This window comes from Toxoplasma gondii, chromosome VIIa, assembly GCF_000006565.2.
Source record: "Toxoplasma gondii ME49 chromosome VIIa, whole genome shotgun sequence".
Classification (NCBI taxonomy): Eukaryota; Apicomplexa; class Conoidasida; order Eucoccidiorida; family Sarcocystidae; genus Toxoplasma; species Toxoplasma gondii.
In genome coordinates this window covers 882,326-903,161 of record NC_031474.1, presented here as the reverse complement: position 1 = coordinate 903,161, position 20,836 = coordinate 882,326, and the positions used below count along the sequence as shown (strand labels likewise).

At 53.0% G+C, this 20,836-nt stretch overlaps 3 protein-coding genes across 3 annotated transcripts in view; 1 reads left to right on the top strand and 2 right to left on the bottom strand.

Annotated features, from left to right (window-relative positions):
• Positions 1–17: 17 nt before the first annotated feature.
• On the bottom strand, positions 18–801 carry TGME49_206520 (hypothetical protein; the record flags this gene model as incomplete). Its single annotated transcript, XM_002367792.2, has 1 exon — positions 18–801. The coding sequence occupies one exon, from the start codon at positions 799–801 to the stop codon at positions 154–156; it is 648 nt and encodes a 215-aa protein (XP_002367833.1). The 3' UTR covers positions 18–153.
• TGME49_206540 (hypothetical protein) lies at positions 216–10,570 on the top strand. Its single transcript, XM_018779362.1, has 8 exons — positions 216–2,942; positions 3,796–3,908; positions 4,602–4,761; positions 5,013–6,120; positions 6,318–6,424; positions 7,149–7,280; positions 7,718–8,198; positions 8,963–10,570. Exons 1-8 carry the CDS (start codon positions 1,464–1,466, stop codon positions 9,148–9,150), a joined length of 3,768 nt encoding a protein of 1,255 aa, XP_018637246.1. The 5' UTR covers positions 216–1,463; the 3' UTR covers positions 9,151–10,570.
• The window catches only part of TGME49_206550 (hypothetical protein), a gene marked incomplete at both ends in the record, with an annotated part of 50,660 nt that continues 39,311 nt past the window's right edge, over positions 9,488–20,836 (bottom strand). Inside the window, 13 exons of the mRNA XM_018779363.1 lie at positions 9,488–9,549; positions 10,178–10,280; positions 10,629–10,751; positions 11,436–12,200; positions 12,606–12,780; positions 13,949–14,499; positions 15,730–15,945; positions 16,577–16,796; positions 17,301–17,438; positions 18,056–18,572; positions 19,138–19,335; positions 19,759–19,994; positions 20,640–20,808. Of these exons, the coding sequence (XP_018637245.1) occupies positions 9,488–9,549; positions 10,178–10,280; positions 10,629–10,751; positions 11,436–12,200; positions 12,606–12,780; positions 13,949–14,499; positions 15,730–15,945; positions 16,577–16,796; positions 17,301–17,438; positions 18,056–18,572; positions 19,138–19,335; positions 19,759–19,994; positions 20,640–20,808 (3,473 nt within the window). The remainder of the gene's footprint in view (positions 9,550–10,177; positions 10,281–10,628; positions 10,752–11,435; positions 12,201–12,605; positions 12,781–13,948; positions 14,500–15,729; positions 15,946–16,576; positions 16,797–17,300; positions 17,439–18,055; positions 18,573–19,137; positions 19,336–19,758; positions 19,995–20,639; positions 20,809–20,836) is intronic.

Genomic DNA, 20,836 nt, shown 5'->3' with positions numbered 1-20,836 from the left:
GCACAGCTAGCCACTCTCTCCCCTCGGCCTCCCTGCCCTGCAAAGCGACGAGAACTCGTGGAACGGGACGACGGCTGGCGTCGCGAGTTCGCCGTGCATGCATCGATGAAGCGCTTGACCTTGAAGCGATTCTGACGCCCCTCTCTCTCTGTCTCAGGTCTCTGCACACCCACCGTGGAACCTTTTCTTTCGCCAGGCAGTCGACACACCAACCTCCTCCGCCTTGCTTCCACGTCGCCTTCTCTTGCAACTCAGGGTACAGCTGAACCTTTTCGACAATTCTTCCCCGTGCGAGTTCCCGCGAGTCGTCGTCGCCCCTCCCAGAAAAAGCCGGCGGCGGGCGGTGACTTCCTGTCTTCTCTCGCGAAACGAGTCCTGTTCGCGAGCCTCCGAGGCGAAGTTTAGGCGCAGCTGAAATGCATCGGGGTGGACAGGCGAGAGAGACGCCGCGTGGAGCAGTATTTTCAGCTGCAAGTCGAAGTCGCGCAATCCCGAGGCGTGGAGAAGTCGAGAGGGAGCCACTGCGCGAAAAAGAACTGCGAAAGAACAAAGCAGCAGCTGCTGCGGAGAGAGGCGGCGCGCGGAATGCGACGAGGAAACTTGAAAATGACCTGGGGAATGTCTCTCTGAAAAGTCATACACACGCAGGAAAGTAAAACGCAGATAGCTTCGACAAACATCAAAACGCGGGTCACACCAAAACCAGTCGACCTGAGCACTCTGCAGCGAGGACTTGCTTCTGCCTCTGGCTGCAACTGAGGAAGAAAACCGTGGAACCACAGGGAGACACACTTCCAACATTGTGGCGTCGCTAGGCGGCGTCGTTCTTTTTCGACGGACTGTTTGCTGAAGAGTGGACGGTATTGTTTAGACATTTGTCGCGGTATTGTCTTCCTGTTTCTTCACTTTAGAGATTGAATGGTAGGACAGTTTCGATCGGATACACGCGAGAAAGCGCGAGAGATCCCCAAAGAAGGGGGGAGACACACGACTGCTTCTGCAGGTGCAATGCGATGCTGTGGCAACGCGGTGCCGTTCGAAACTTTTTTTCGCAATTTGTTAGAAGCCGTCTTCACATTCGCTACATTTTATCACGCAAAAGCGGGGAGGAAAAAGATGGAAAACGCGACCGACGCTTCCCGAAGGTCTGGCGAGCGCGTGACGCTGGAACCGAGATGTACGTTCACCAGCCAGAAAGAGAGTTCCTGCTCAACGAACGCGACAGTCCAGATCTGATGTCCCTCCCATTCGTTCTGGCGGAATCGTCGGACTTCTCGTTCCTCCTGCTCTCCCTCCTTTCTCCTGGACCTCGTCACTTCGGAGTCGTTTCTCGGCAATTTCTCCTCTCTCCCCTGTAGTCCGTTGCTGATTTGCTACGCCGTTGTCCTCATTCCGCGTCTTTTGCGTCAATACGGCTGCGTCCTCCCCCTCCCGCCCGGTGTTTCTTGCTTCCCTCTGTCACTATGGCACTGCCGTCGACCCCCGCTGTCGACCGCTCTGTTCTCCCCTTGAACGGCCTGTCTCCCGTCCAGGAAGAGTCTTCCTCCGGTCCGTTTCCTGTCGACTCCTGCGACCGCGTTTTCGGTCTCCCTACGAACTCCTTCGCCTCTGTTCTGCGGCGCGTCTCTTCCTTTGCGTCGCAGCCGGCGCTGTCTCTCCCCTCGGCCTTCTTCTCTCCCTCTCTGCGCGGCTCGCCTTCTCACTCGTCCACACCTGCAGCGGCCTCCTTCCGTCAAGCTGCGCTCTGCTGTGTGTCCACCGGGTGCTACATCTTCCTTCTCGGCGCCTCCCTCCAGCCTTCTGTCTTTCCTCTCTTTCTTCTCGACCAGGCTGACGACGCGGGGCAACTCACCTCCGCAGACGCCGTCTCTGTCTCCTCGCCTCCTTCTTCGCTGCTTCCTCTCTGCGTCGCTCTCTTCTGCTCCTGTGCACCCTTTGCTCTGCTGTTTCCTCTCGCTGTCGTCTGGCTGTTTAACGCTGCATGCGCGGGCCTCGCGGCTCTTCACCTGCGTCGGAAGCAAGGGGGGGTCGTCGTTGCCGCAACTCTCTTAGATGTCCGGTTTCCACGTTCTTCTCGCTCTGCGGCGGAAGAGCCAGGATCCCCAGATGCAGCCTGTCTTGCCCTTCCTCCTCTCTGGGCGAAGGAAGCCTCCAAATTCGCGTGGACAGACGAAACAGGAGGCCCCCCAGTCCTGCGCGACAACCACGACCGACGGGATGTCTCTCTCGTATCGGCTTCCACGGAAGGAGGACTCGCCAGCATGTACGCACCTCCTGATGTAAATCAACAGACACAACGAATGTCCTCAGACTACTTCGCAAAGCCATCTTCCTCTTCTTCCGCTTCTTCCTCTTCTTCCTCTTCGTCCTCTTCTTCCTCTTCTTCCTCTTCTTCTTCCTCGTCTCGTCAGCCAGAGTTCGTCGTCCGTTCAAGAGAGTCTCCTCTGACCCTCGCGGCGGCCGCGCCGCCTGATGCTAAGAGTCGAGATGAGGCGATTCGCCTCGCTGGAGTCTCTTCAAAGCGCAGGGCAGATGGCGAAGGCGAGAGAGAGTTCAGAGACTCGCCTTCAAGTCGGAGGGGAGAAGAAGGCAGAGCGACGGAGGGCGCGAACGAATGCCATCCGCTGGTCCAGCTCACCACGTCATTCGAAGGATCGACGGTTCCGCCAGGAGATCGGGGACCTTCCTTCTTCGGGCAAGGAAATGGCTGCAGCGTCTCGTCACTCGTCAGAAGTCGACAGGGCAGTGTCGTCGGCGTCGACTCCCTTGCTTCGCTGTCCGAGAGTGACTTCGACGGCGCCTCCCTCCTCGTGTCTCTCGGCGTTCCTTCGCAGCATTCGCCGGGGAGTCGAGAGCTTCGCCCAGGACGCGCGAACTGTGGAGACAAACTGAATTTCAAACGCAGCTCCAGACGACGCGCATCCAGAGAAGACTCTGAGCCGGTATCGCAAATGGTACCACGCAGGCTTCACTCTCAGGAGGAACTCGTGCACTCGATTCGCAGCTCGCCTCTTCACGTTCACAGTCATCTGAGAAACACGAGCTTCTGCAAGCCCCATGCTCTAATTCGGCTTCTCCACGTGGATTTCTACATCTCTCAAGACACATTCATGGAGCGCAATCTTTTTTTTAGATGGACATGACTCTTCGTTGGGTGCCTGTATCCTATCTGGAGTGATAGTGCTTTGTTTAGGGACATTGTCGTTTCTTGCCGACTTGCGGGAGACCCGCGGGACGTGCATACACCTCCATATATGAGAGTGTCACTTTAAGTCGTCTGTTGTCAAGGGACTATTCGGCTTTTCCCTCGGAAAGAACCTCTGTTTCAAAGCGCCTTCTCCATGTACCACTCTCAATCGACGACTGCGGTCTGTTTCTCTTGACCCTCTTTGCAACTCTCCTTCTGCAAGTCGTTTTCTGGCCTTCGCCGTTCCTCATTCGTCGCTGCTCTAGCTGAGTTTCTCTGTGTTTGACGGACGCTGCCCGTCTCCGGTGCCGCTGGCTTCTGTCTGTTGGTCGACCTCTCTGCTTGTTCTCGTCTGCGTTTTCTCAGGAATTCTTTCTTCCTGCGGCTGCACGCGCTCTGCGAATTTCCTCTCTGAACTGCATGTGCCGACTCGCCACACCGGGCTCGGATACATCACGTCGTTTTCGAGACTCAGAGTGTCTTGTCGTCAACTGTCGCGTCTCCTGTGGCTGCCCGCGTTGTTTGCGAGTGTCTCTTTGTCCCGGTCTGCTGGCCTTTATACGTCTCCCATTCTGGCTTGCTGCTCGGGTGCTCTGCGCGATGTGCAGCGCGTTCCAGAACCTCCTGGGCTGGTCTTTCTCCGCTTCTGTTGGACGGCTGCGGCAGCGGGTGCGCGTCGCTTCTCACGGCATCTCGCGTCCTGGTGCAGGTGCTTCTCGAGGTAAAAACTTCTCTCTGCGCTCCGGTTTGGTTCTTGCTGTGTCTGGCCGCGGAACTCCAGTTGTCGGCGCGAACTGTTCTGTCCGAGTCGGTCGATCGATTTAGGTCTACCTATCTACAGAAGGAGAGCTAGCGACGTGTCTACCTACACAAAAATGTATTCACACACACCTATACATATATATATATATATATATATGCATATGTATATTCATCTGTTTTGATGCGTCTAAATAAGTCTCTCTCTATACATCTGTACGAGACTAGATCCAGATGCGGATATATATATATATATATATATATATGAATGTGGGTCAATACATGTTTATCTACTCTTGTAAGCGTGACTCTGATGAGAGAGCCCTGTCTGTGTGTGCATCATTCTTGTCTCGGAATATCCGTTTTCGTGTGTTAAATGCAAGAGACAGGCTCTTGAGATGTTCGCCTCTTTCGAGGGTCTCAGCCGTTTCCATATCCCCGTTTGTGGGCCAGCCCTTCACCTCTCCAGATCTCCAAGCTCCTTCGTGCGGCACCATCTCTCGCAACGCTCAAACATAGACACGGGGCCGTATTGGATTTTCTCCCGGAGCTCCGTTTCGTGTGTTTTTTAACCACCATGCGCTGCGCCTTCTCGCGCGTTGTCCGCGGAGTGTCTCTTGTTCGACGCATGCTTTTTTGTGTGTCTTGCATGCAGAACGGTTTCTGGCCCTCTGGCTAGACGCTTGGTTTCTCTCTCTGGGGTTTCACTGGCTGTGTGCGGCAGCGTCTTTGCGTGTCTGCACGAGCTTCTGCTTCTTCTCGCGTTTCGAGTGGAAGGCGCGAAACGCGTGGAGATGTGGACGGCGCTCGCATCGGTGAGTTGTCCACTTCGTTGACTTTCGTCGTACCAGTGGGTCTGCGCTTCCAGTAGCCTTTCGGTCGGCCGCAGTAGTCCTGAAACGCCCCCAAAGGCGCTTCTTCTCGCCTCCCTCTGTTTGCTCGTGCGGTCACTTCCGTCGCCCTGCGCTGAGGAGTCTCCTAAGCAGCAAGGCGGCGCGGCAAGTTCGCAGGAGAAACCTGCTTTTCTCTCTGATGGTCCTTGTCTGCTTTTTCGCGCTGTCTTCAGGTTTCCTATGCAGAACTTCCCTTTCTGCTGCTTGTTGGATCCTGCCTGCGATGGTGGCGCCCTTGTCTCTCATGCTCTCGAACACTCGGCGTTTCTCTTCTCCTCTGTGCAAACGTTCTACTCTGCTTCTCTCCCTTGTCGCTTTCGCCTCTGCCGCGGGCCAGCGTCGCCGACCTCGCTCGCCTTCTCTCCAACTCCTCTGCTTCTCTGACTTCCTTCACTTCTTCTCCCTTCGCCGGTCGACTTCCTGCGTCTCCACTGTCGTCATCGATCTCCGACGACGCCTTTTTCCTCCCTCGTGCTCCCACCGCGATCTCGGAGTCTCCCCTTCCTTCGTCCTTGTGGAATTATGAGTTTCAGTCTTCGCCTTCCGCCGGATTCACTCTGACTTCCGCAGCCGGTCTAGCTATCTCTCGGGATGGAACGTCTCTGACTTCGACACTGCCTCCTCCGTCTTCTTTCTCGCTACGTTCAAGCCCACTCACTGTCTCCTCTGTCTCCTCCTCTTCCTCTCCTTCTTCCTCTCAGTCATCCTCTCTCTCTTCTTCTCCCTCTGCTCCTGTCTCCTCTTCTTCTCCTCCCCCCTCTCCTGTCTCCTCTTCTCCTCCCCCCTCTCCTGTCTCCTCTTCTTCTACTCCCTCTTCTCCTGTCTCTTCTTCTTTCTCTATCTCCCCTTCTTCGCCTTTCCCCTCGGTTTCCTCTCCTGCGTCCTCTGTTTCTTCTCTGTCGTCTTCGTCTTCAGTTGCTATGCCTGAGAAAAGCTCGTCGTCGTCTCCGGATTCTTTGCTCGATTCTGGAAAGTCTCCGAGAGGCGCAATCGTTCCGCCTGCGACGCTGCCCTCACCCGAGGCTCTCACAACCGACTTCGTCGAGGCGTACGATTGGCAGAAAAACGAGAAAACGAAGTCACGAATCTCTTCTCCAGAAACGTCAGAGGCCGCCCCAGGTCTGAAGCCGTCGCGTAAAAACGGGGAAAAAAGACGAGACGGTGAAGCGTCCTCGCACTCTCAGTTGGCGACAAAAAAAGACTCCGGCACCGGGCCTGCGGAGATGCACGCAGCGGCGATGTTGTTTGCTCTCGGCGCCTTGTTCGCCTCTCTCGTATCGAGTAAGCGACCTGAGCACTTGGCCTAGAAAGCGCACGGATTGGGAACGAAACGGTGACCCGCGACATACGCTAACTCACGCAATTGGTCGCCTCTTCCTCTTTCTCGATTTGCTCGTTACCTTTTCAGAATGTCGGTCGAGGGTGTGAAGATGCTCGCTTTTGTGGCTCTGTGCCATGTCGCGTTTTTCTCTTTTCAGGTCTTTCGCTGGCTCTGGCGATTCACACAGGCCTCTCCGTTTTAACGGCGTGCATTCTTCGATTCTTTACTCAGGGCGTTATGGGGTGTCTAGGCATTGTCTACGGCGTAAGGCGAGATTCGTTTCTCTAAATCCAACGTCGAAGAACCTGTCTCAAACACTGCGTTGTTTTCAGGCGCGTCCCCGCATGTATTTGTGGCCACCGAGTCCGCGACAGATATTTATCTTCGATTCTTTGCGTTCATTTGCTTGGCAGCTGTGTCTCTCGAGACCCTGTCAACCTTAGCTTGATTATGTGAAGCGACCAAGTAGTAGTGCTTGAGGGGTGTACAAGCTGTGATGGTTTTGGAGATCAACCGGAATGGCTCTCCAACTTTATTTAAGATAAACAAGAAGCGAAACGACTGAGGGCCTTTGATGGCAGATCCGAACTGACTTCGTCTCTCCACGTGACGCATCATGTGTCTCCTTCTCTTCCTTTCGTCTTTCCATCTATCCCTCGCATCCAAATGCACCCTTTTGCCTGCACCTGGATTTCCATCCACGCTCGACAGCCCCTCAGACTCCCCCGGTTTATTATTACATTTCCTGTGAATGAGTGAATTGTTGTTTGTCCAGACTTCCCGTCTCGTCGTCTTCTCCCTCCTCGGTTACTATCTTCTTGTCAAACCGAGTTCCTTTGCACGGATTCACACACGTCTACAGTGTACACCTGCGTATAAGAATACGAACTCTACTACTGCGACGAGGACTCCCCCATAGTTCGGTGAGCGAGCGCTTCGCTGTCCATCGAACCTTCCTTCCTCTCTGCCTTTTGCATCTCCATTTCAGGTAGCCTGGGGTCACTGGGTAGACCGTGAAGGCTTGGCGTCTGCGATGCCTCCGTCATCCCCGCTCGCCGCGGCAGCTGCGTGCGTCGGTGCATGCATTTTCGGCCTTTTGGCCACTGTTTCGTTCTTCAAGGTGAGGCTGGCTAAACATGAATTTGAAAACCGATTAACAGGCGTGGACGCGTGAAGTCCTAGAGGTTTGTCCAAAACTCAGATATGCACAACGACATTCATGACCCAAATCGTCTCGCATGCAGTTGAGCATCCCAGGGTGCGCGCCGCGCAGTGCATGCAGCGCTTCTCCGGCGCCACCTGATCTCGCATCGTGCCTTTCTGTCGTTTCGAGAAGTCGAACAACGCTTGTCGACTTCCGAATATGTCATGAGCTCACGGCAGGTGTAGGAGATCCTGCCTACTCTTCATTGGCCGAGGCAAATAGAATCCTGGGTTCCGCTGTGTCAACACCATAGCTTTTCTAGTTGTGTTGCACGTCATCGAGCTTGTAAAGTTACGGCTCGAGGAGCTTTTTCCTTTTCCTACATAAACGTTCGTGGAGTTCTGTTTCTTCAGAGTGCCTCGCTTCCGGTCCTGCCCTTGAGCAGCGGCATTCGTGGCGGGTGCTGGGCGATTGTCGCGCTGCTCGCTCTGGGCCTCCACCACGCACCGTTGCCGAGGCCTGTCGTCCTTCTCCTTCTCTTGGCGTTGACTGGATCCCTGCTTTTTGGATGGAGTTGCATGCGCATGGAGTTCTCCATCGCGAACACACCCGCGCCCGATGAAGCCGGGGAGTCGACGCCGCGGATCTTCCGGCTTCCCGCGTCGGACAAGGCGTTCGCGACCTCTCTCTGTGAAGGCCTGTTGCCCGCCAAGGGTGCAGCGTCTGAGCGGGATAGGAGAGGAAGCGCAGAGCGGTCGACGAGAGCAGACGGAGGACGGGAGACCGGCGACTGGGACCGAGACGAGAGCCCAGGGTGGTATCGTCGAGGCCGCGCCGAAGAACACAGAGAGAGTGTGGGCGAACAGTACTGCGCTCACGAGGATGACAGTATCGGTAAGGCGAGTGGACACAGTCCAAACCTCTTTGCACGGGAGGCAAGGGACAGGACCTTCAAGGTCTTCGTTTCACGCGGCAAACCTAAGCAGGGGATCTGACACAGGCCGTGTTTTGTGTCTCTACGTGGAATGAAAGTATCAAGCTCTGCATCCGACTTTGGATAAGAGACGCGAAGAGACGACGTCCAGCTGACGCAGCCGCGAATATTGGTGAAATGAGCCGTCTGATGTCCTTGTCGGTGTCTCCCCTCGCTTCTCTACCGTTCTTGGTTACCGGCGCCCTCGTGTGCCCTTCTCGGCATTTTTTACAGCCTTTCGCACTCCTTCTTTTCAACATGCTATTCACTGCTCTCCTCCTGTCTAGCTAATTGCTTCACGGTTTCACTCCAGTGACGTCGGAGGGAGTGTGCAGGACTGGCGAGGGGTCTCGACAGCAAACGAGGGATGCTCGTTGCGAACAAACACGCTGCGATGCAGAACTCGAAACCTCAACTTGACAGGCTGTGGCATTCGCGAGCCTATCATGCGGGGCTGAAGAGGCCAGGTTCGTATTTTCTTTCCTCCCTCTCGTCTCCACAAGAGTCCTTTTCTTTTCTCGTCGACAGCCTGTTTCTAGCTTGCGCTGTCTCCTGTTTTCCTTTACTCCATCGGAATCCATTTTCGCTTGGTTTATCTTCTGTTTGTGCTGGATGTTTTCTGTCGTTTGTGCTCGACTTCTCTTTTCGAGTGCGTGTGGGTTGTGTTTTTTCTTCATTTCTCCAGGCCCTTTGCCCGCGCGCTGTGACACATGCGGAGAGGATCTCCAGGTGGAAGCTCTCTTGGAGAGAAGCCGGTCGCGGGTACCAGTCGGCTATTCGGGAGAATTCGGGCGTTTTGATGTTCTAGGTGAAAGTGTGGGATGCGAGGCCGTGGAGAGCGAGTGTCGAGTCTGCGCCCACGACGACCAGTGAGTCGCATGTGCAGAAGCAGCTGAAGAAGGCTTTTCAGTTCAAGAAAAGGTTGGCGCGATGCGCTTGCGACGCCGGAGGTGGTCAAGCCGGTCTCCTGGAAACGGAGGACGCGTGCGATGAAAAACGGAAGTCCACAGAGGAACGAACTCCGTGCCAGGACTGAAACTGGATCGTGAAAAAAGGGCGTCAGGCCAATAGGGGTGTATATGTGTAGAGAGAGAGATTCGTATGAAAGGGCAACGTGTTTGTTTGCTCATGGCTGTTTTCTGTGTCTTGGTGTTTGTCTGCTTGTCGTTGAGGTAACGCCTGTAATTTTGATCTTCACGGCAGTTGAAGCCTAGTCAGCCTTGAGGTAGAAGATCCACGGAGGGATGCCGTCGGCAGTGACGATGAGGCGTCCTGTGTGAAAACGCAGACGAATATCGCAGAAAGGCGAGGGATTGCATCAGACAAGCTGTATCCAGTTTTCCCCGGCGAGCTCAGCACTGGCGGATAGTTGCCGAGTGTTTGATGAGCTAGCAGAACTTCAGAGCCGGAAACAGGACGCCTGCGGCGCACCCTGTGGAACCCCCGTGAGCCCCGACCTGCTCTCGCCACGGACTGACACCCACAGAAAAGAGAAGCGAACGAGACAGGAAGACGCAAGCCGCTGTGGCAACTGGAGTGCGAGCTCGCACAGGCGGCAGAAACCTCCAGTTGCCGACGGACGCTCACTCCTCGCACACCCAGACTGGAAAACGAGACCCTCCAGGACCCCCCGTCGCTCTCTCGGGGGTCGCCTGCCTCACATGCTTCGTTTCTGTCAAACGCGACACGGACTCAGCCTAGCCGCTAAAAGGCCGCTTCGCCTTTCACGCCCAGAGAGAAACGAGAAATGATCACAGACGACTTCTTTTTCCACAGAAGTCTGACGAGTGTAGTCTCTCCCGCGAGAGTGAAGAGCGGGCGCGCGCCACCACACGGAACGAGGCTTTCCTCGGTATGTCCTCCAGGGATGTCGAGCGAATTATCTTCGGCAGTTCCTCACCTGCATCGCGCGCGTCGGGCTTCACCTGAACGCTGATCGTAGTCGATTTCCTTGCCTCGAGTTTCACCACTTTCTTCTCCACAGAGAAACACGGCCGGTCGACCTGGCGCCGCGAAGGACAGAGAGAGGATTTTCCAGTTACAGAAACCGCTTTGGTAGAAAAAAGACTTGCGACCTTCGGAGCGAAGCGCTCGCATGCCGTTCGGCTGGACGTCAGTTAGGCGAGGAGACCCATGCGCAGTCTTTCAACGAACGAAGGAGTGGCAACGTATCCACTTAGGTCCACCTTCCTACGAAACGCGTTTCCCCAAATATTTACACACCCTGCTGCAGTATCACAGATTTGTTTTTGACCATGTTCGGGTCTGCGAACGTGTCAATATTGTTCACGCGTACGTAATATAGGTATTAGTATGTATATTTATATATATATATATATTTATATGCTTACTTGGAGACTGAATTCCGTCTGTGTTTCAAAGGGATTCCTGAAGTCGATGTTGATGCATTTTCCCTTCCCCAGGCGAAACGGGCCTTGCGGTTGCGGCGGTTGCGCTCGACCAATGAGAAGAGCCTGAGAGGTGCCGACAAAGCTTAGCGCGTTTTACATACTTTCATGAAAATGTCAGAGTATTTTCAGAGTTTTTTCCGAGGACACCACTTCATCAAAACAGCGCTTCCGTCGAGGTTCTTCCCGTGTCTCTTACACTCAATATCAGGGTGTCCGCCTTTTCTCTCGCACATCTGTCTCTCCGACTGTGAGTGTCTCCGCCTTTCTATGTCGATTTTCACCTTCGTCTCGCCCTTCTGTATTTGCCTCTCTCTGCAGATATCCACTGCATCTCGCCTCTTTCTAATTTCTCCCTCTCTTCGCTGTTGCGATTCTCCCCTTGTTTTTTCGCTCTCTCTGTTCTCTCTCTCTGACCGTCCGCGTGCGAGTGGACATCAATGTGAGGACAGGAGGCGACGAGAGCGGTCGATTTTCTGTACGTTCATCTGGTCGACTGATCCATCGAGTCGCGCGTCATCACACGCACGCATGTGAACTGTGGCAGAAGTCAAAGAAGCCGCCACGAACATGCAGGTGCATACATGCGCTGTCGAAGCGCGAACCCCTTCCCTTTTTTTCGCAGGTGGAGTTTCTCTGCGTTTCATCCAGCCTCGGTGTCGACCGGCCGTCCTGTAGATCCAGTGGTGTTCATCATTTGATTCGGTTCCCCGTTCCTTCAAAAAAGCTCAACTATTTCCCTTCTCTGACCTTGTATTCGAATCCTTCGGCGCTCCGCAGAACGAGCGTCGCCTTCGTTTCTGCAAGTTTGGACGGCGCGAACCGGACGCCGACGGCGAACTCGGTGCCTCTGTTCTCCACATCTCCAGAAACCGCGACACTTTTGTTTTCTAGGAAAAAGTTCTCCACGCTCCCACTCGCTTTGCTGCGGCCGCCTCCGCGCGTCTCGTCGGGGGCAAAGTCGATCGTCGCGAGGTAAGTCGTCGGTTTCTTGGCGAAGTGGAGAAACCGGAGAGTCTCGGAAACTTCCTTCCCCAGCGGGGCGCTGAACGTGGCGTGTTTCTCGATTTCACCAGCAGACACAGAGTACTTTAGCAGGTACTTGTAGGTGCCCAGTTCGTCACTGGTGAGGACGATTGTTCCCTCACCCGCCCCGGAGACGTTCGCACGCAGCGAGACTTCCAACGCACCGGTCGCCCCCGGCGGAACCTCGAGTGGCGACGGCGAGAAGCAGACGTCGGCCACGTTGCTTTGACACTGGAAGACGGCTTTTCTCGTGGATGGGTTTTCGACCAACACCTTGGTTTTCGCGAGCTGCCGCACAGTCGTCTCGAGAGCGATCGTCCCCACCGTCTCGGGATCCGTGAAAGTCAGCCGCGCCTCAGCGAGGTAGAAATCTGCTTTTTCTCGACTCGTAAAACGAAACTGGACAACCGCGGCACACGGCTTGAAAGCTGAGGCGAGAAACCGGTATTCGCGCGCTTGAGACGCAGGCAACTCGAATCGGTCAGGGGCCTGAGGCGAACGAGACGAGGCTTTACGGAGAGAAGGGATCGTGGAAGAGTCTCCGGAAGGAAACGGCACGAACATGTGGAAAAGCGAGGGTGAAGCAACCACGCACACATGCGAGGAAGCCAAGACACAGGCAACGGGTACGGGTGTGCGCGAGGAGAGGGAAGAGAACATGCGGGCGATTGCAAGGAAATAGAAGCAATAGAAACCGTAGCACAGGGTGCTACGGCACATGGAATCGAAGCACAAGTCAACGTGACAAGATGTGTGAGGCAGAAAGAAAACCTAGATTAATCAGAGATGACATAAATACCAACAAACCACTGGTTTTGGATGGGCCAGCTGATGTCGCCTAGAATGGCAAACTGACTGATGCACACACAGCCCTTGCCCTCTTCCGCCTTCTACCTGAATCTGCGGAGGCGTATCGCCTGTGCACTGAGTGATTGTGTAGGCGACGTCGAACTTCTGTTTTACAGGAATCCAATTCCGGATTTTTATCGCCTGAATCTGCTTCTCGCGACAGACGATTGATGCGTCAACCACTTGCTCCACTGTCGGTTCGGTGGCTTGGCCGATGAATCTGCAGGTTGAATTGGAGGCCAAGGCCAGGCGAGTGCGACTTCTCGGGAGACGAAAGTCATGCAAACACAGACTTGCACCCACGCGAGTAGCCGTAGAGAGCGAATGCACACAGAGGGTTTAACACCGCAATGCAAACGCCACAGGAAACCAACCTACATCCCGCGGCTGACTCCAATTGTATACAGACACACGTATGCATGCACATGCACGTATACATATACATAAACATGCGCATTTAAGTGTGTGTGTAGATTTCTTCGTGGATGCGTAACTCGCCAGTTTGCTGTGTAGAGAAGAGGTTATGTGTGTACGTCTGCCTGTCAAACGGATATCTCTGTCGGCGTGGTCACATATTCACTTTTCCTTCTGAGCACCCAGTTGTGCGTTTGAGCACATATCTGAGCAGGAGCAGAAACGTATGGAAGTGAGACGAAGGTGCCTCGGCTGAGGGCGTTGGGACGCGTTAGAGAAGGCGTCTCAAGGGAAATTCTCATCTACGCGAGACGAGGGAGATGCACTCCACACTGGACTTATTCAGAGGCTGACCGACCCTCGCCGTGGGTCGTGCTCTCTGACAACCAATGCACCGCACTGCGAACGTGTTGCGACCTCGAAGAAAAATTCGGAGCTCAACCTGTTCCATAGGTGCCTCCTCATCTTAGGTCAAGCATGAATGCACATATTTACAGATTTATATTTTAACGTGCTACTTTTTGCGTTCTTTACTAATGTGCCGACGGTAGGGGCTGGGTCGACTACAGACGCGGGGTCATCTCTAGGACTTCGTCACTGCACTCAAGTCGACCAACTTCGTGTCTCCGTCATTGTATCGTGAAAAGATCGGAGCACACGAATGTGGACACCACGCCACTCAGAAAAGACGATTTCGCAGCGCAAACGCATGACTTGACTAACAGAATATCTCCATAGGCATGTGTGCACCTCCATCGTGGTTCATACAGCTGTACGCCCAGCCAAGTCCGCGTGACGCAGCGTAGACATTTGCAAAAACTCTTATCCGACATTCCAGTCGTGTTTGCAGATGCGTGTCTCCCTCCTTGTCGATTTCCTCAACGCCAGATAGACGAGAGACATCAAAACACCAGTCCGCCAGCGTTCTCGGTCCTCGCACGTTTTCTTTTCTTTTTCCAGATCCAGGAGCTGACCTGCATGTGGCTGCTTCCCCGTCGGGTAGGGGGATGAAGACCGATGCCGCATGAAACAGCGGCAGCCGGGGGTGGTTGTCCTTGTCCGCCAGATGCCCATTACAGGCGCCGTCGCCTCTTTCTCTTTGCTCTTTTCTGTTCACGCCGTCCACCTCCTCCGCACTGAGAGTTCCCTCGCGCACAGACGAGCTGGCGCGGGTCATGGTCAGCGGACTGTAGGTCACTTGGAAAGTTACCTTTTGATTTGCAGGAATCGTGACTCTTCCGCTAGGCGAGCACAAGAAGTACATGGCGTCTTTCGGACTCTCGCAGGCGACAAGCGGCGTGGTACTCCAGTCGTACTTTTTTGAATTTTTCACCTGGAAAGTCTTTGTCTGCTGCGTGCGCACCGCCGTCGAAAACTGCAGCGTCTGGACAGAATCGCTCGGCTGCGCGACACCTTGCCCAGTCACTGTGAGCGAAAGAGAGGACGTCTCCACGTTGCTGGCGGAGGCGCCAGAGGCCTTGATCAGGCAAATGATATCATCAACGACAATTCGTTTCTGCGTCACCTGAAGGCGAGAGAGCGGGGCCGAACCCAAGAAGCGAGGCGCAGAACGCCGGAGCTGGAAACGGACTCGTTGATCTCTAAAAGGATGAGGCTGAGCAATCGACCATCGCCGACTCATGCGAAACCCCCTGGTTCACGTGACCGAGTGAGAATCCTCGGTTTCGTTAATCCGCAATTATACACTTTTATCTACCTATTTATGCATAAACATAAGTATATATATATATATGTTTCAGGATGGTCGGTTTACTTTTTGTCAAGGGTAGTTCAGTTGAGCGTCTGGTGATAAACGCGTTTCGAAACAGCGCACACTGTGTCGATCTACGCAGAGAGCACTGGAGTGGCTTTCGCAAGTTGTCCTGCGCGCTTCATTTTTCAGGTGATGCCGCTCTGTCAAACTTACGGTTAGCTTCTGAGGAATGTTTATCTATTTGATGTCTCACGACATGGTGCGATTTCGCCGGCAATAGAGTACCATGCATGGTGATGTTTCTACAACATTTCGCTCCTGGGCGTGCGAACCTTGCAGCAGCCCCCGAATAAAAAAGTAGCTGAAGCGAATACGACTACCGCAGGTATTCCACCTTTAATCCCGTTCTTCAGACCGTTGCCGCGCGTGCATAGAATACCCCGTCTAGAGAGGATTCGAGCCCCGCCATTAAAAGAACCACGCGAGCGGGGGACAGATGTGAGAGGTATCGACAAGACTCGGCCCACAAAGAGACCGTCTCTGCTCCTTGAGACACAGTGTCCTTCGGTTGTGTATAAACCCTATAAGGAAACGATAGATGGTTTACATCGCTACGTGTGCGTACTCCCGAAGCACCGCGAAGAAGCTCTGAAAAATGTAGAACAACTTCATACGTGTAAGGGTCGAGCAGCTTTCTTGCCATTCGTAAAAACAGCAGATTCGTCGCTTCTCCGCTGTTGACATGTCGATGACGAATCCTTCTCGCTGACGTGTTTACCACGAGAAACCGCGAGACACCGAATTTGGTAAAGAAGTCGTGCGGCTGGTTTTTTGTCTCTATACGAACTGACCTAAAGGCATTAGCTGCCACGTTCGTGGTCGTATGGTTGTTTTGTAACGTTTAAACTCGAGATGCGAAAGTCGGAACTGTAGCCGAAACGACCCGTGAAACGTCGAGTCGCTTCGTGTCCACATATGCACTTATCCGAACACAAATGTGATGTAGGTTTTGGACGTTCCCCGAGCCAGATAAGTTCTCACTTCTGTGGGTCGGAAGGTGACCTCGATAGGGACGTCGGCGTGGGGATGCAGAAGACCCTCGGAGGGAGAGAGGGAAACCATTTGCGAGTATTTCGTGGAAGTCTTGAACTTGAAATGCATGAAGAGTTCCCCGATATTGGTCAGCTTCACGATTTGCGTTGCCCAAGAATTCACCACAATTGGTCCGAATGCTAGCGACGGCTGACTCAAGCGCACCTACGGGAATCCGAGGCCCGGAAGCGAAACACAGAAAACGATCTCCAACACGATTCACTATCCACCCAGAATCAACCCGAAAAGAACAAAAACGAACGCGGAGTCGCCACGATCTTCACCGTCTCAATGCCGGCTTTGCACGAACAACTCGCCGCAAACACATATATATATATATATATATACATACATGATTGTGTTTGTATGTATATCTAGTCCACACGTGTGGTAGATGCATGTATTCTACCCTTGTTCTTCTAAACAGCTGCGCCGACTCGAGCTTGAGTACCGAGACATACGCACACGATCGCTGTGCAGTGCTCTATTAACCTATGGAACTGAACTGGGCGATTCCGTCCACGTCCCATCCGACGACGGAGCTCTCACATGATGGTAGTGGAGTCACAGAACGAAGCAGATTCTGATGTTGCAAGTGATTCAAAACTTCAACTCAAAATGCGTAGGACTCTCCATGTTGATACATTTTAAAAGAGGGGTGACGACCCACTAGAAATTTAACTATCTCAAAGGACGACACCTGCTTGCGCCGTCCCGGGAGAAAAAAGGGAGGGGGGAAGAGCCTCAAAAGCGAGGCCAAATCGGCGACAGAGAAAAAGCGAAAGAAGAGTCTCACCTCGGTTTCGAACGACTTGGCGGCGATGTGACAGAGAAGAGAAGGAAAGCGATACGTCAGACCTCCTCGCTTCACCAGACATTCGGCAAAAAGAGGAAGAGAAAACTCCGGAATCGACAAGGCGGGTTTGAACGACACTTCCAACGGCAGTTCTTGGCGAGGGTGAAGCGAGAACGGTTTCGTTTCCGAGGACAGCGGCTTCCAGCTGATTCCGCGAGAGCTGACACCGAGCCAAGTCGCCACATAAATCCGAAGCTGGCAATCGGAAACATGTTTCGATGCAGGGTCGCAGGCGGTTCTTTGCGTTCCACTTTTCATTTGCCTTTCGTGTGCTGTATTATAATCGTTTCGCGTCTCATCTCCCCACATTCAAAGGGTGCGACCGACCCTGAAAGAGAACTCTGCATTTCCATAGAAGCATGGGAGACGCTTAACTGCTTCACTTGTCTAAACAGGAAACGCGCCCCCACCACCGAACATCAGGACACAACATCCAGCGGACCAGCATCGTGAAAAGGCGAAGCACACGTTGAAGGCGCCAGTCGCACCCTGGAGGTCTGTGTCTCTACGCTCCGTGGGATGTCGTGACGGTTCTCTCATCTGAGGCTCGCGCCTTCTTTAGTTGGACCTTCGAGGTCCGAGAGGGCGCCCTTTCGGAGTCCACAAAGGGACAAGTGCATGCAGCGGTCCTTGAATCGAAAGAAATTCTAAAGTTGCTACACACCTCAAATTCGGAGAAGCTGGAAGGAAAAACTCCAGACTCGCCTCCGTCCGGTTGACGATACGCACGTGCTTGACAGCAGACTCCCCTTTGATTAACGGCGCAAAGCGAATCTCGTCTGATGAAGGCGAAAGCTCCAGTCTAAACACAACACAAAAGAACTCAGCTCAACAAGAAAACCAAAATTCGCGTCTGTTACATATATATATATATATATGAATATGTGGATATATGTGTATATGCGTATGTTTCCATGTCTGAGTGCATCAACATGTGCGTACGGCGGGTCTCGATGCATGTGTGTTTACAAGGCTGTGGCTTTCGTGCCAGTTCACGGCTTAACTTTAGGCTTCCTACACAAATGAGCAAATCATTATCAACAACGAAAATGTGACAGCTTCTGAACATCTACTTCTCGCTCTAAAGAACAAGTTATATATATATATATATATATATATATATATATTCATGGATATTTGTAGATCTGAGTGTACATGCCGATTAACTGGGAGACTCTAGCAGTTGATTCGCTTATGTGATTGATTCAAGTCTCCCCAAAAGTATTCATAGAGGCGTCCGTCGGTGCAAATGCAGGTGAATTCAGAAGTCGACAATCTCAGATCTTCTTCACTGTGCTGTCGTGTCCCCGCTCGACAGGAAATGCACGCGCGCCTGTGTGGATAGTGACTTTTAGTCGATGCAGAGGACCAGCTGTTTAGAGGAAAAACACTCATATCAAATAAGAGGGCGTTCTCTACCTAGCGGGAATGCCTTTGCCTGTGACAGTGACATGCGCTGTGGTTCGGTCGTTGATGGAAAAGGGGATTTTGAATCTGTAGTTCTTCGCTTGCTTCGGCGCAAAAACCAGGGTGACTGAAATCTTCTCCCCGGGACCGATGCTGCACGGGACGAGTTGGACGTCAAGGACGTTGCTTTTTTCGAAGGGTGTGGAAATAAAGCAGTCGTGGTGAGGATCTAAGTTCGTGATTTTCAACTCCACACGGTCGCTGATAGCGCTGCCGCCAGAACTGGGCGACGACAGCGCGACGACGCTGCCCAGGTCCGGGAACAGAGAAGGTGGAAGCACAAAGGCGCCGAAGTCGTGGCTAGAAAAGGAGAAAGACACCTTTGGAGAAGAGCAAGAACCTTGTGCTCGGATGCGATACGGATCGCTTCCACTGATGGAGCAAAGAAGCAGATACTCTTCGTGCTTGCTGATCTCTGCCGGCGCGTATGTCAGTGTCACCTCGCAGTTCCTTCCCGTCTCAACCACGCCTGGCGCAAGGCGAGAAGAACCGACGCAACCACAAATGGCGAACATACAGTCGAAAAGAGGACATCGCACGAAAGCAGACAGAAAATCGAGAAAGACGTCGCATTGGTATGTCTACCTTTCAAAAGGCCATCTGTCCAGTCACCTGTATATGCCATCTCTTTGTCATTCTACCGATCGAGCAACATCCAGTCAACTACATATATATATATATATCTTCGTGTGTACTTACATCAGGATCTCGATATGTGTGTGTCGATCTACTTCACTCTCTCTATCTACGTCAACCAGTCTGTCTGTCTATCAGTCTGTGTATCTATCTCTCAAATTCCACGTCAAGCTGTCTACCTCTCTGTCCGCCTACTTATACCTGCCTATATCCACTTAAATATATACAAATATATATATATATTCATATACGTACATATATAACTGTGTTTGGACGACTTGGTGAGCAGTGTGCTTGTGCCCGTGGAGATGCCCTGTTGGGTGTGGCAGGAGATCTCTGCAGAAAGGCGATCGTTGTAGAGGGGAAGGTTCAGATCCACCCTTTGACATTCATCTCACCTTCTGTGGGGGAGACAGAGAGACTGGGAGAGCAGGAGACGGTGCTGACACTCTGAATACTCCAGTGGAAGCGGAAGTCGAAAGATCCAGCATTTTGCAACTGAAGAAGGTAACGACGCGTCTGTCCGAGCAACAGAGGTCCAAAGTCCAGCAGAGACGCACTTTGCGATCCTGAGGCAAATTGCCGTATACTCCCATCTGGAAAGAAGCGCCAAAAAAACAGACAAGACTGTGGAGAGGTTCTGGGGCCGAATTCGATCTCGCGTCTACGCGTGGAAGAAGAAACCGATATCCTCTTGCCGACCCTGAAGGGAAACTCCGTCTGAGCCCACCACCGACGGAACCTCTCCCGACTCACGCGTCACCAATTTGCACACAATTCTGCTCCTCGTCCCACAGATGTATCCACGTCACTTTGTATCTACCAATGAATCTATACATCTCTGCACCGATTCATATATATATATATATATATATATATATATATATATAGGTGCGTGTATGTGTATATATGTGTAACCTTTTAGGGTGTGTGTAGGTCGTTCGGAGCCTCGGTGGCGCGTCGTACCACGAGCAGTTGATGAGAGGCATTTCTGCAGATGGAAAGAGGCGAATTCGTACCTTCGTTCAGAAGCACCATGCTGTGCTTGACAGAGTACCCAGCGCCTCTGACACCGAGCGAGAGGGGTCGGACCTTTTGTCGAACTCGACAGAGAAGACTGCACTTGAAAGGTTTCTCGTCTTCCGGCTTGAACCTCAGACGCACCGGCGTCACGGAGTTCGGAGGAAGCACTCCGTGCCTCGGGGAGACGACGAGACACGGAGGCAAAGGACTTTTTTCGGACTCGGCTTGTTTCCTGAGAAAAAGTGAAAGCGGATGACAGACGGAAACACATGCAGGCGTCCACGATCACGTGGGCGCATCTGTGGACTCGTCCACGCAACCTCACGGAGAAAACTCGAAACCAATCACTCAACCTCGGCAGGTCAGAAAAGGTCGGAGAAAAAGGTGCCGAAACATACATACACACACATATATATATATATATATATACATATATATAGGTATAGGTATGTAGCTAGACACATGTATCTGTATGCCCATGCATAGAGCACACTTTCTGGAGAACAATGTACTGTTTATCTGCAACAGTGTAGGCATCTGTTTAAGGAAGGTTGTTGAGTCAATTCACGGATGCGTGTCCAGAGAGAGGACATTGACTGGCCGTCGAAGCGGTTGCTTTCGCAGGTCTTCTGAGAAAATCCTCTGCATTTGCATCTTGGGATTGAGAGGTGACTCGGTTGTGTGTTCTTCATGCCGGCGCTGTTTGGAGGGTGTCACAGCGTATCTGCTCCGACCGGTCTAAAGACGGTGCTGCGTTGTTTGTTCAGAGACTGTAAAGCTTGTCAAGTTCCGAGTACCTAGTTAGCATGCAACCTCTGCATGCACAACGTCCCGCCAAGAGAGCGCCCAGAGTGCCCGGACCACGCTCTGCACTTACCGAGAGAAAGCGAACGACAGAGGGATATCTTCCTTATTGTGGATGTTGACGACTTCTTCGACTTTGCCTCCAAGAAGGACAGGGTTGAAGCATACGGACGAGCAATCCAGCGCGACATGCGGCTCTTTGACGCGGCCCACAAAGAGAAAAAGCTGTTCGAGCTTTCTGCCTGACACCGACAGCGAAGGCCACAAGCA